The sequence below is a fragment of the Salmo salar genome, chromosome ssa12, assembly GCF_905237065.1.
Source record: "Salmo salar chromosome ssa12, Ssal_v3.1, whole genome shotgun sequence".
Lineage (NCBI taxonomy): Eukaryota > Metazoa > Chordata > Actinopteri > Salmoniformes > Salmonidae > Salmo > Salmo salar.
In genome coordinates this window covers 52,377,928-52,391,925 of record NC_059453.1, presented here as the reverse complement: position 1 = coordinate 52,391,925, position 13,998 = coordinate 52,377,928, and the positions used below count along the sequence as shown (strand labels likewise).

The window sequence follows — 13,998 nt, the reverse complement described above, 5'->3', positions numbered from 1 at the left end:
AATGCATTTCTGTAATAGTTTTCATGAACTGAGGTGACTAACTTGTTTTACCGGACAGACTGAAAAGGGAAGCTGACATTTATGTGGACTCAACCATTGAACTCAAACTAGTATCACTGACATTTTCAGTAAATCTACAATCTAATTGTTCCAAGGCTCTTCAGTGGGTCTTGACATGACTATGCTTATGTAAATAGACAGACATATGCCATTTAGGTTTTACATTTGCTTTATGCTTCACTGATAATAAACAAAGCCCAAGGATCTAGACTTTGATCCGCCTGAGTGCTTTGGGTATACTTTTACCATAATAAATGTTCAGGGTTCTTGGATATTACTTCTGTACTACTTTGTGTTTTGTGTCACTGTGTTTTTTTGTTTGATTGAGGCTGTGTGTGTGTGTGTGTGTGTGTGTGTGTGTGTGTGTGTGTGTGTGTGTGTGTGTGTGTGTGTGTGTGTGTGTGTGTGTGTGTGTGTGTGTGTGTGTGTGTGTGTGTGTGTGTGTGTGTGTGTGTGTGTGTGTGTGTGTGTGTGTGTGTGTGTGTGAGCGACAGAGAGGGGAGAGAGAGACAGAGAGGGGAGAGAGTGTGTGGGTGGGACAAGGACACAGCAGGGAGGGATCATGCCATGGTTGAGACATTCACTACATGACTCAACCTACCATATACCAGTTACCTAGCAATGACAGAACACACTAACAACAAAACTGTTGGATTTCACTGGATACTTAATTACCATATTCCCTAACTGAGGAGATTTGGAGCTTTTTCAACCAAGGAAACACTGACAGATGGATGTGAAGATGAAATATCAATGACAGAACACACTGACCACAAAACTGTTGGATTTCACTGGGTACTTAATTACCGCATTCCCTAACTGTGGAGATTTGTAGCTTTTTCAACCAACGAAACTCTGACAGATGGGTGTGAAGATAAAATATCGATGCTGTAAGTAGTACACATGTATGCTCATGTAAACCACTGATCAGAATAGCATTCAAAAATCACATACGTTATCTGAAATTACATGGTTAGGCTATTCTACAATGGGTTATCATTCATTTTCACTCTACCAGTTGAAATTGAGCAAGGCACGTCACAAATGTCTTATCTAATCGTAGCTATACTAGGCAGCACCTTGCACTCTAACCATAACCCTAACCCTCAGGTATTCATCGCCATTCCTTGCTATTGCCTACAGTCTGATATCAGGACATTGGTTTCAGTCCAGACTTCTACCGAAGCCCGATGAAAGAAAATAGGACTCGCTCAACTTGTTTTCCATGTGTCACCAGTAATACGGAGGCGTACTGATGGGGTTGTGTGTGGACATATCTGACAACAGTTGGCACATCATACTCACAGAAGAAAGAAACACTAGTGCTTGAGGATCCAAATGGTACAAACCCCTGAACGTGGCCAGTTTGAGGACAATTATGGAGCGGTGGCTCGCAATCCTGCTCTCCATACAGCTGTTGGTTTCAGCATCGACGTTGGAGATGATTGACTACGAGAGTCAACGCGTCACCTGCTCAAAGGTAATATGCTAATGATCCTAATAGGTCCGCAATCATGGAGTGTGTGTGTGTTTGCCTGTGTGTGTGTGTGTGAGAGAGAGAGAGAGAGAGAGAGGGACAAAGAGAGAGAGAGAGAGAGGGACAAAGAGAGAGGATGCAGAGGGGGATGGGGAGAAAGATAGACATCAACAATCATGGTTTATTATGTTGTCACGTCACACATTCAATTTCCTTTATGTACTGTATGCCACTATCTGTTAATAATTGAATAAAAAAAAAAATAATAATAATATGAAATGGAAAAAAAAGAAAAACACCTTGCACGTCACTTATTTAATGTATTCAAATATTTGAATATCGTTTGTTTATTGTACAAATATTTACTGACTATGTAATGAGATCAAAAGCTGGCAATAAGGTCTACAGACTACAGAGCACACTGTCAAAAGACGTGTCATATTTACTGTTGCACGTATTGTCATAACAGCGCCCAAGGAAATCAAACAAATTGGTGGAAAAAACTATGAGACTATAAATCCATGGCACACCAACACCTGTCACCTCAACAACATCCTGTTTCCACAAGTAGGCCTACACAGCTCTCTAGGGCCTTGGGAATGAGAGAGAGAGAGAGAGAGAGAGAGAGAGAGAGAGAGAGAGAGAGAGAGAGAGAGAGAGAGAGAGAGAGAGAGAGAGAGAGAGAGAGAGAGAGAGAGAGAGAGAATGTCAGTCATGATTAAAACTGATCCCACAACAGGTGTGTTTGTAGTTATGTAGTCACTGTGTATGTATGTATGGACACACCTACTCATTCAAGGGTTTTTCTTTACTTTTACTTTGTCCTACATTGTAGAATAATTGTGAAGACATCAAAACTATGAAATAACACATATGGAATCATGTAGTAACCAAAAAAGTGTTAAACAAATCAAAATATATTTTAGATTCTTCAAAGTAGCCACCCTTTGCCTTGACAGCTTTGCACACTCTTGGCATTTTCTCAATCAGCCAGCTTCACCTGGAATGCTTTTTGATTGTGGAGGCCAGCTCATCTGATGCAGCACTCCATCACTCTCCTTCTTGGTTAAATAGCCCTTACACAGCCTGGAGGTGTGTTGGGTCATTGTTCTGTTGAAAAACAAATGATAGTCCCACAAGTGCAAACCAGATGGGGTGGCGTATCGCTGCAGAATGCTGTGGTAGCCATGTTGGTTAACCTGTTGGGGATAGGGGGCAGTATTTGCACAGCCGGATAAAAAACGTACCCGATTTAATCTGGTTACTACTCCTGCCCAGTAACTAGAATATGCATATAATTGTTTGATTTGAAAAGAATACACCCTAAAGTTTCTAAAACTGTTTGAATGGTGTCTGTGGGTATAACAGAACTCATTTGGCAGGCCAAAACCTGAGAAGATTCCAAACAGGAAGCGCTCTCTCTGACTTTTTCTTGGCCTTCTTGATCATCTCTAACCAAAACAGGGGATCTCTGGCATGACGTGACATTTTCTAACGCTCCCATAGGCTCTCAGAAGGTGCCAGAACGATGAATGGTGGCTTTGCAGGCCCTGGCTGAAAAACATTAGCGCATTTTGTAAGTGGTCGATCTGAGGACAATGAGACTGGAGGCGCGTGCACGAGCCGACACCATGTTTACTTTCTCTCTCTTTGAACGAAAACAACGACTCCCGGTCGGAATATTATCACTTTTTTACGAGAAAAATAGCATAAAAATTGATTTTAAACAGCGTTTGACATGCTTCGAAGTACGGTAATGGAATATTTTGAAATCTTTTGTCATGAAACGCGTCAGGCGCGTCACCCTTCTTTACCCTTCGGATAGTGTCTTGAACGCACGAACAAAACGCCGCTATTTGGATATAACTATGGATTATTTGGAACCAAACCAACATTTGTTATTGAAGTAGAAGTCCTGGGAGTGCATTCTGACAAAGAACAGCAAAGGTAATCGAACTTTTCTAATAGTAAATCGGAGTTTGGTGAGTACCACACTTGGTGGGTGTCAAAATAGCTAGCCTGTGATGGCCGGGCTATCTACTCAGAATATTGCAAAATGTGCTTTCACCGAAAAGCTATTTTAAAATCGGACATAGCCAGTGCATAAAGGAGTTCTGTATCTATAATTCTTAACCTCTATGGGACCGGCGGGACGAATTCGTCCCACCTACGTAACATCCACTGCCAGCCTGTGGCGCGATTTTCAAAATCTTCAAAATCCTATTACTTCAATTTCTCAAACATATGACTATTTTACAGCCATTTAAAGATAAGACTCTCGTTAATCTAACCACACTGTCCGATTTCAAAAAGGCTTTACAACGAAAGCAAAACATTAGATTATGTCAGCAGAGTACCAAGCCAGAAATAATCAGACACCCATTTTTCAAGCCAGCATATAATGTCACCAAAACCCAGAAGACAGCTAAATGCAGCACTCACCTTTGATGATCTTCATCAGATGACAACCCTAGGACATTATGTTATACAATACATGCATGTTTTGTTCAATCAAGTTCATATTTATATCAAAAACCAGCTTTTTACATTAGCATGTGACGTTCAGAACTAGCATACCCCCGCAAACTTACGGGGAATTCGCTAACATTTTACTAAATTACTCACGATAAACGTTCACAAAAAGCATAACAATTATTTTAAGAATTATAGATACAGACCTCCTCTATGCACTCGATATGTCCGATTTTAAAATAGCTTTTGGTGAAAGCACATTTTGCAATATTCTAAGTACATAGCCCAGGCATCACGGGCTCGCTTATTTAGACACCCGGCAAGTTTAGCACTCACCATAATCATATTTACTATTATAAAAATGTCATTACCTTTTGTTGTCTTCGTCAGAATGCACACCCAGGACGTCTACTTCAATAACAAATGTTGGTTTGGTCCAAAATAATCCATCGTTATATCCGAATAGCGGCGTTTTGTTCGATGCGTTCCAGACACTATCCGAAATAGTAAAGAAGTGTCGCGCTTGGCGCAATTCCTGACAACAAAATTCAAAGTATTCCATTGCCGTACGTCGAAGCATGTCAACCACTGTTTAAAATCAATTTTTACGTCATTTTTCTCGTAGAAAAGCGATAAAATTCCGACAGGGAATCTCCTTTTCGGCAAACAGAGGAAAAAATCCCAAAGGCGGGGGCGGTCGGGGTCACGCGCATAAGCTAGTGTCTCTTGATGGGCCACTTGAGAAAGGCGATAATGTGTTTCAGCCTGGGGCTGGAATGACGACATTCTCTTTTTCCCGGGCTATGAGAGCCTATGGACGACGTGGGAAGTGTCACGTTAGAGCAGAGATCCTTAGTAAATGATAGAGATGGCAAAGAAGTTCCAGAAATGGTCAGACAGGCCACTTCCTGTAAAGGAATCTCTCAGGTTTTGACCTGCCATTTGAGTTCTGTTATACTCACAGACACCATTCAAACAGTTTTAGAAAATTTAGGGTGTTTTCTATCCATATGTAATAAGTATATGCATATTCTAGTTACTGAGTAGGAGTGGTAACCAGATTAAATCGGGTATGTTTTTTATCCAGCCGTGTCAATGCTGCCCCCTAGCCCTAACAGGTTAAAATAATTGTTATGTTTTTTGTGAACGTTTATCGTGAGTAATTTAGTAAATTCACCGGAAGTGTTCGGTGGGAATGCTAGTCACATGCTAGTCACATGCTAATGTAAAAAGCTGGTTTTTGATATAAATATGAACTTGATTGAACAAAACATGCATGTATTGTATAACATAATGTCCTAGGTTTGTCATCTGATGAAGATCATCAAAGGTTAGTGCTGTATTTAGCTGTGGTTTGGGTTTATGTGACATTATATGCTAGCTTGAAAAATGGGTGTCTGATTATTTCTGGCTGGGTACTCTGCTGACATAATCTAATGTTTTGCTTTCGTTGTAAAGCCTTTTTGAAATCGGACAGTGTGGTTAGATTAACGAGAGTCTTGTCTTTAAAATGGTGTAAAATAGTCATATGTTTGAGAAATTGAAGTAATAGCATTTCTAAGGTATTTGAATATCGCGCCACGGGATTACACTGGCTGTTGAGTAGGTGGGATGCAAGCGTCCCACTGGCCTAGAGAGGTTAAGTGTGCCTTGAATTCTAAATAAATCACAGACAGTGTCACCAGCAAAGCACCCCCACACCATCACACCTCCTCCTCCATGCTTTACGGTGGGAAGCACACATGCGGAGATCATCCGTTCACCTACTTTACGTCTCACAAAGAGACGGCGGTTGGAACCAAAAATCTCAAATATGGACTCAACAGACCAAAGGACAAATTTCCACCAGTCTAATGTCCATTGCTCGTGTTTCTTGGCCCAAGCAAGTCTCTTCTTCTTATTAGTGTCCTTTAGTAGTGGTTTCTTTGCAGCAATTCGACCATGAAGACCTGATTCACACAGTCTCCTCTGAACAGTTGATGTTGAGATGTGTCTGTGACTTGAACTCTCTGAAGCATTTATTTGGACTGCAATTTCTGAGGCTGGTAACTCGAAAGAACTTATCCTCTGCAGCAGAGGTAACTCTGGGTCTTCCTTTCCTGTGGTGGTCCACATGAGAGCCAGTTTCATCATAGCACTTCATGGTTTTTGCCACTGCACTTGAAGAAATGTTCAAAGTTCCTGAAATTTTGATGGATGGTCATTTCTCTTTGCTTATTTGAGCTGTACTTGCCATAATATGGACTTGGTCTTTTACCAAATAGGGCTATCTTCTATATACCACCCCTACCTTGTCACAACACAACTGATTGGCCTAAATGCAATAAGAAGGAATGATGTTCCACAAATTAACTTTTAACAGGGCACACCTGTTAATTGAAATGCATTCCAGGTGACTACCCCATGAAGCTGGTTGAGAGAATGCCAATAGTCTGCAAAGCTGTTAAAGGCAAAGAGTGGCTACTTTGATGAATCTCAAATATATAATATATTTTGATTTATTTAACACTTTTTTTAGTTACTAGATGATTCCATATGTGTTATTTCATAGTGTTGATGTCTTAACTATGATTCTACAATGTAGAAAATAGTAAAAATAAAGAAAAACCCTTGAATGAGTAGGTGTGTCCAAACTTTTGACTGGTACTGTATGTTTGTATTCATGAATACAGTATAGTACTTATTGACATTTGTGTAGTCACTCTGTATGTATGGATGAATACAGTATGCAGGTGTTGATCTTAATTTGAGCCAGTTTGCTACAGTAGGAAAATAATCCTGCAGCAACAGGAAATGTTAAAATAATGGACAATTTTGTAAGGGTTGATACTTCTTTTCAGGGCAAATCAAGTCGGAAATTTCAAATTGGAAATGACAAACTTTAGAAGCCTTTTTGGAACTCAAACACACTACAAGTTTGCATTTCCTGTGGTGCAGGAAAATTCTCAGCAACAAAAGAGTGATCAAATTAAGATCCTACATCTGTAGTACTTATCAGTAGTTCTTTAGTGACCTTGTATGTATGGATTACTACACTACAGTGTAATACTTTTCGGTGGGTGGTCATCACTGTGTCTGTATAGATAAACACGGCGTAGTACTTACATACAACGGTATAAACGGTTTACCTTGTATCTCACCAGGGTCTCTCTAACTGCACAGTGAAGGCATGTGCTGGGATTCCGATCCAAAGGTGTCCTGTGGATGAAAAAGGGCTGGCGGTGCAGCCTGTGCTGTGCTGCAGACAGGGCACAGCATGCAGACCTTGCCTACACATTCGCCTTGACATCCAGCCCAGAAACGACCAGACAGGTGTGTGAACAACCTACACACCTTTTTTTTCCCATTTCAACCTCTGTGGTTACAATGTGAAACACAATGTGGAAAGTGTACCCATATTAGCTTCTAATGCATGGTTTATTGCTCAACCCCTCACATTGTGTCAGTAAGTCATGCCGTCGTCCCTCCTGCGGTCAACTGGGTTCTCTCTGTGTTTCAGCATCGTATGTGAGCGTGTGTTACACTGTGCCACAGCTCATAATGCCTCTGTGCAAAAAGCTCGAGTTCACAGTGATCCCTGCTGCTCCGGATGAGCAAGCTTCATCCGAGGTATATTCCATATGAATTCACGTGTGAGTGTGTGAGTGTGTGAGCATGTTTTTTTGATTCATCTCCATGCTCTCCTATAATACCCAGCAGGCGTGGCTGTCACTGCTGCTGGAGTCTAAAGCCATGTCCTTCAGCAGTCAGGTGACTGTGTATGTTTGCTTCCTTCACTCGACCGTGGTGCTTCCGTCAGTGGATGAAGGTACGGTCTTGGGATTCCCGTAGTGATCAAACAGCTTATGTCAACATATATTTGTTTGAAAATGATCCTTCGAGGCCCCGACTGATTAAAATCTGATAGTCAATTGTTCCTTATCCGTCCTTAGTGTGTTCATCCGCCTCAAAGGGAGTTGTAGAGGAATGTGAAAGTGAGTTACATGTTCTATGTTCGTTTGTTTCCATGTTGTTATTGCCATAGAAATAGAAGTACTAGAATGGTTGTACCTATTCAGGAGTGTACCCATAGGACTAAAGCAGGAAGTTAAAGCAGGATGTATCGCATTCAATCTTGTTTAAAATCCCATTCTAATCATTCTAATCCTATGATTCTTGCACCTCCTGAGTCCTGTGTGCAGACATATTGGTCTTACTTTAATGGATAGTCCCCAATAGAGGGTCTATTGATGCTCAGACGTTCAACACACTATCAATTGCGTCCCTGTTGAAATGCAACAGCTTTCCTAGGGTTAGGGGTAGGGTCAAGGCTTGGCAAAGGGTTAGAGTTATGGTTCAGGCTAGAGTTAGGGTCAGGGTTAGGGTTAAGACTAATGTTAGGGCTAGTGGATAGTTGAACATTTGTTGATAGTCAGATGAGCCTATATTAACCATCTGTAGGGGACTATGTAAATTCCAAACCAATATATATTTTATTCATGACCATTTGTTCTGTTTTTCCATAATGACTCTGGTTTATGAAGTGAGAGACATGGTTAGACATGTGCAACTCTGGAATTTGAGTAAATGGCTGGGTTTGGCTGCTCTCTAATTTGCCGGTGTGTCTGTCAGTCCCCAGTTTCAGCACTCTGATTGATCCGGAGAGACGTGAGGTGATGCTGCAAGTCGCAAAGGAAGAGGACAGCCCCTACCAACTAGAAATGTGCCTACAGCATGAACATAATGGAATGTGCAGGGTCCGTGTTGTACTTGGCTTTCCTCCCAACTCAGTTATTTATATGCAATATTTTTCTCAGACTTTCACTCTTCCCTCTTTTTATGATAACATGTTGTCTGTTGTCCTACAGACCTGGAAAGACAAGTCCCTTCCACTGCACTCTGTCACCCCCTGCATGTGCTTCCAGGTACTGTTACTATTTCCCCCTTAGTTATTAGCAATCTGTATCGGGGATACTTTTGTCAGTTGTGATATTACTAACTCAGTCCAACTCAGTCTAACTGACAACATTATCCCCTTTGTGTTGCTCATTCGAGTTCTCCGGTTTTGTGTGTAATTGGTGTGTGTGTGTTGTGTGTGTTTCAGTTGTGGTGGGATAAAGGAGACGAGAGGTCTCGTCGATCTAGGAGCTGTCCTTTTAGGAACAACACCGGTAAGAGATGAACCATGCAGCGTCCTCCTTGTTACACGTGTTCCACTATGACAGTCGTGAATGTGGGTCATGGAGTTGATTCCCATTGCTTCAGTAACTCCCCTATAAAGTATCTTATACCTTTATCACTCTCTTCCAGAGCGGTTCCAGAGGAACCTAATGGAGAATGTGTCAGTATCTGTGGTGCAGGGCCAGATGAACAGTGGCGGTACAATGCTGTCCTGGAACCTGACTGCCCCCTGTAGGGTGGAGGCTGAAGTGTGGCCCTGCCAGAGAGACGCAGGCGTGGACAAGGACAGATGCACAGAGCTGGGGGGCATTAGGCAGCGTCTGTCAAATGACATATGGAGGGAAAATGACAGGGGACACTGGGTACGTATACTGGAGCATTTGGTTGGTGCCTCACATTTTTTTTATTGGTGCATCTTTAGTGTCCTTTTTGTCATTGGGATGTGCTCTCATCATTTGTATCAATTGGTTTTGTGTTTTTATGGTCTGGTGACATATGGATAAGTCAGATTATTTTTGATTGAATGATAGATTATTTTATGAATTTGTTTTCTTCTGTTTCAGCTGATGCCAGGTGTGTTTGAGGATGTCAAACCGGGCCTTGATCTCTGTGTGATGGTAAGACACTTCTACTGGTTGACTCTGTAGGGGACTTGACTCTAATATTGAACTTGGATCCTGTTGCAGCATGATGGGAGCTCATCTTATAGTGTGTGTGTGTGTGTGTGTGTGTGTGTGTGTGTGTGTGTGTGTGTGTGTGTGTGTGTGTGTGTGTGTGTGTGTGTGTGTGTGTGTGTGTGTGTGCGTGCGTGCGTGCGTGTGTGTGTGTGTCTCCATCCTTGCAGGTGAAGGTCAAAGGGAAGAACAGTGAGCTTGGCCCCTTCTGTCCCATTGACTGTGAGTATTTTAGGAGAGGGCTGAAGTATCAAAGTTGATATGGACCTCTCTGATTGTATGTTACACACACAGGCAATTATGTTTAAATCTTCACCATCAATCAAGTATTTACTTGTATGCTTTATAAAACAAATGTTCACAAAAAGTTGATTGTTCTGATTTGCCTACCTGTAGGGACTGATAACAAGAAATTCTGAGGATTGGGAAATAATTCATATCTGTACTTCTCCCTCTCAGCCAGATGGTGGCACTGGCGCCGGGGTCTGCTGGTCCTGGTCTCCCTGATGCTGGTAGGCCTAGCAGGAATTTGTCTCTATTTCCTGCATGGCAAACTGAAACGTGAGTCATTCTGGTCAGATCTCCCCCAGCTAAACACAAGCAAAGGCACTGTGTGTAGAGACAAAAAAAGTCCAAAAGTGTTACATTTGTGTTAGTATTGTATTATTGCGCTACTCTGTGGTGAAGTGAGGGCTAAGCTCTTCTCACCACAAATATGCTCTCTGCCTCCCGCCAATGAATTCTTAATAGTGGAGAAAGGGGGAGCTTTAAAGGAGATCAAGATGTAGTGAAAGACAATAAATCCGATATCTTTTCTATTGTGTGTATTCTTCAAGCTCCCACTTCTCCCAATAACACTAACGCGTTATTTTTTTTTGTATTCTAGTTTTATTTTTTATAGCTCTATTCATGTATCTCTCCGACTGACTTTCTTCTGGTGGGTGTTGTTTACTACAGTCAGGAATTTGGGGGGGGACAATGGTCAAAAAAATTTTTTTGTAAAGGACAAAAAAAACTCTCACTGAAAAGGACACAAGGGCCTCTGTGTTACAGAACCATGTCAGGGTGTATCATATTACATTTCTGTCTCTCCAACAGGGTGGGCATGGGAATGGCACCAGAAGGAGTGTGATCAACGTAAGCAGGTTTCTCATAGTCCAAATGTACAACATGTAAAATAAAGAAGATACATATTTATCTAGCAATAATCCTTGACAAAACAATGGAAAATGAATGTATTTAACTCCCCCTGCCCTTCGCCTTCCTTCCTTCCTTCCTTCCTTCCTTCCTTCCTTCCTTCCTTCCTTCCTTCCTTCCTTCCTTCCTTCCTTCCTTCCTTCCTTCCTTCCTTCCTTCCTTCCTTCCTTCCTTCCTTCCTTCCTTCCTTCCTTCCTTCCTTCCTTACTTACTTACTTACTTACTTACTTACTTACTTACTTACTTACTTACTTCCTTCCCTTTGTAGTACCTATAAGGGGCCACGTGGTGCTGCTGAGCCCGCCGGATGTGGATAACTCTGTGTCAGAGCTGGTATGTGAGCTTGGCTCCTCTCTGCGTGCCAGGGGCCTCAGTGTGTCTGTGGACCTGTGGAATCGGGCTGAGCTGTGCTCTCTGGGGCCCCTGCCCTGGCTGCACTCCCAGCTGCAGCCCCTGGACAGCCAGGGGGGCCGGGCCTTACTGGTACTGACACAGGCAGCCTGGAAGAAGGCAGAGGACTGGGGCCAACAGTGGGACCAGCACGGCCAGCAGGGAAGGGACATAGCCCTGGGAGTGGAGGAGGAGGGGGAGTATAAGAGGCTTCTCCAGGGCTTGTCCTCCCCATACGCGGACGTGTTCAGTGCCGCTCTGAGCTGCATCAAGGTGGACCACCAGCAAGGGCACGCTGGAAAGCGCTTCCTACTGGTCCACTTTGAGGCCCATTCTGCCAAGCCCCTCAGCAGTGAAAGGGGTCTCCCAGAGTTGTTCCAAGGGCTGCCCTTGTTTCACCTGCCCTCCCAGAGACAGGAGCTCCTCGTTCAGCTGGCCATAGGGTCTAAAGGGCCTAGGGCTGGTATAGGTGGATAGAGGGGCTGAAGGACGCTCTATTTACGGACTGTCTAAGGGGACTCCAGGGTTTGAGGAGAGATAGTGGGATACCTGATGAAGGGGTTTCCCCATAAGTATGTTGTCATTGGAGTGGAGAACAGCTGGGAGACTGTGCCCTTACAGCAGAGCAGTCACCCTGAGGTCTAATTCCTCCCAACCATCCAAGCCTGCTCACATCAACACCCCCGGCCACTCACTTTACATTAGCACTGCCATACACTGGACGCAACTTGTTGGATGCAGAACCCTTGGATTATACTGTATGTGGTGATGTTATGAGGGCCAGAGTTACTGAGAGTGTATGAAACAACAACACAGCTGACACCTTCCGTACACCTTGAGGATGGACTTCTATGTGTGACACTATTATATAGGTTAGGGGAGACCAGGGAACAAAGCAACAGTTTAGGCTTTTGTTTAGTATGAAAATAATATTTGATGTAGATTCATTATCTTTTTATACAAACACACATATCTTAGCTACCATTATACACTGTAACTAAGTTTACAATCTGTTGAAATGATGAGAATAGAAAGGTCATCACACAGAACAGTAGAAAAATATATGGCAAATAGAAATCAAAACTGGATGGTCTTCAGGGATAGATGGGAGGGGTTGAGGATAGCTGAAGGATGGGACTAAAAACAAACAAAAGATAACTAATGTAAAGTATACTGTCCGTAAAATGTATTGTATATATAAGCTGGAAGTAGAAGCCTAAGTATTGTTGTCCATTAGTTTACTCCAATTAGGAGAGGGGGTGGTAGGGTTAGGGGAAAATAATAAATAAAGAAAAAATATTTATGAAAAATACATATACAGTAAAAGTCAAATGGTTGGACACCAATTCATTCAAGGGTTTTTCTTTATTTTAATGTTCTATATTGTAGAATAATAGTGAAGACAACCAAACTATGAAATAACACATATGGAATCATGTAGTATCCCAAAAAATGTTAAACAAATCAAAATATATATTATATTTGATATTCTTCAAAGTAGCCACCCATTTGCCTTGATGACAGCTTTGCACACTCTTGGCATTCTCTCAACCAGCTTCATGAGGTAGTCACATGGAATGCATTTCAAATAACAGGTGCGCCTTGTTAAAAGTTAGTTTGTGGAATTTCTTTCCTTCTTAATGCGTTTGAGCCAATCAATTGTGTTGTGACAAGGTAGGGGTGGTATATAGAACATTTGGTAAAAGACCAAGTCCATATTATGGCAAGAACAGCTCAAATAAGTAAAGAGAAACAACAGTACATAATTACTTTAAGACATGAAGGTCAGTCAATGCAGAACATTTCAAGAACTTTGAACATTTCTTCAGATGCAGTTGCAAAAACCATCAAGCGCTATGATGAAACGGGCTCTCATGAGGACTGCCACAGGAAAGGAAGACCAAAAGTTACCTCTGTTGCAGAGGATAAATTCATTAGACTCACCAGCCTCAGAAATTGCAGTCCAAATAAATGCTTCAGAGAGTTCAAGTAACAGACACATCTTAACATCAACTGTTCAGAGGAGACTGTGTGAATCAGGTCTTCATGGTCGAAATGCTGCAAAGAAACCACTAATAAACCTCTATTTTCTTATTCTTCTTTTTTTTTAGGCATATTTTTTTTATTTTTTTATTTTATTTTTTTAATATTTTAAATTTTTTCATTATATTCGTTTTTTGTTTTCTTTATTTTAATTTAATTTTATAATTAGTTTAAAAAAAATATTGCATTGTTGTTTAGGGCTTGTAAGTTAGCTTCTACACCTGTTGTATTCGGTGCATGTGACAAATAAGATTTGATTTTGATTTAAAGAAGTGACTTGCTTGGGCCAAGATACATGAGCAAGGGACTTTAGACCGGTGGAAATCTTTCCTTTTGTCTGATAAGTCCAAAGTTGCAAGTTTTGGCTCCAACCACCGGGTCTTTGTGAGACACAGAGTAGGTGAACGGATGATCTCCGCATGTGTGGTTCCCACAGTGAAACATGGAAGAGGAGGTGTGATGGTGTAGTGGTGCTTTGCTGTTTATACATTCAGTGATTTATTTAGAATTCAACGCACACCTAAC

At 41.8% G+C, this 13,998-nt stretch overlaps 1 protein-coding gene across 4 annotated transcripts; it reads left to right on the top strand.

The window, feature by feature from the left end:
* The first annotated feature begins 641 nt into the window (after positions 1–641).
* LOC106565162 (uncharacterized) lies at positions 642–12,945 on the top strand. 4 transcript variants are annotated; one of them, XM_014131977.2, is made up of 15 exons: positions 642–950; positions 1,204–1,540; positions 7,153–7,321; positions 7,509–7,618; positions 7,706–7,817; positions 7,942–7,983; positions 8,621–8,745; positions 8,857–8,913; positions 9,093–9,159; positions 9,299–9,531; positions 9,733–9,786; positions 10,014–10,065; positions 10,303–10,404; positions 10,942–10,980; positions 11,309–12,945. In XM_014131977.2, exons 2-15 carry the CDS (start codon positions 1,439–1,441, stop codon positions 11,905–11,907), a joined length of 1,863 nt encoding a protein of 620 aa, XP_013987452.1. In that variant the 5' UTR covers positions 642–950; positions 1,204–1,438; the 3' UTR covers positions 11,908–12,945. The 4 variants fall into 4 exon arrangements, with proteins under 4 accessions (XP_013987452.1, XP_013987451.1, XP_013987453.1 ...); XM_014131976.2 differs by having other exon boundaries at positions 643–950; positions 1,171–1,540; XM_014131978.2 differs by having other exon boundaries at positions 643–950; positions 1,298–1,540; positions 11,309–12,944.
* The last annotated feature ends 1,053 nt before the right edge of the window (positions 12,946–13,998 follow it).

Coding starts and splice junctions, on each gene's coding strand:
- LOC106565162 (XM_014131977.2), top strand. CDS start 1,439: ATGGAGCGGTGGCTCGCAATCCTGCTCTCCATACAGCTGTTGGTTTCA. Junction 7,322..7,508: donor GCCCAGAAACGACCAGACAG/GTGTGTGAACAA, acceptor TCTGTGTTTCAG/CATCGTATGTGAGCGTGTGT. Junction 10,405..10,941: donor CCTGCATGGCAAACTGAAAC/GTGAGTCATTCT, acceptor TCTCTCCAACAG/GGTGGGCATGGGAATGGCAC.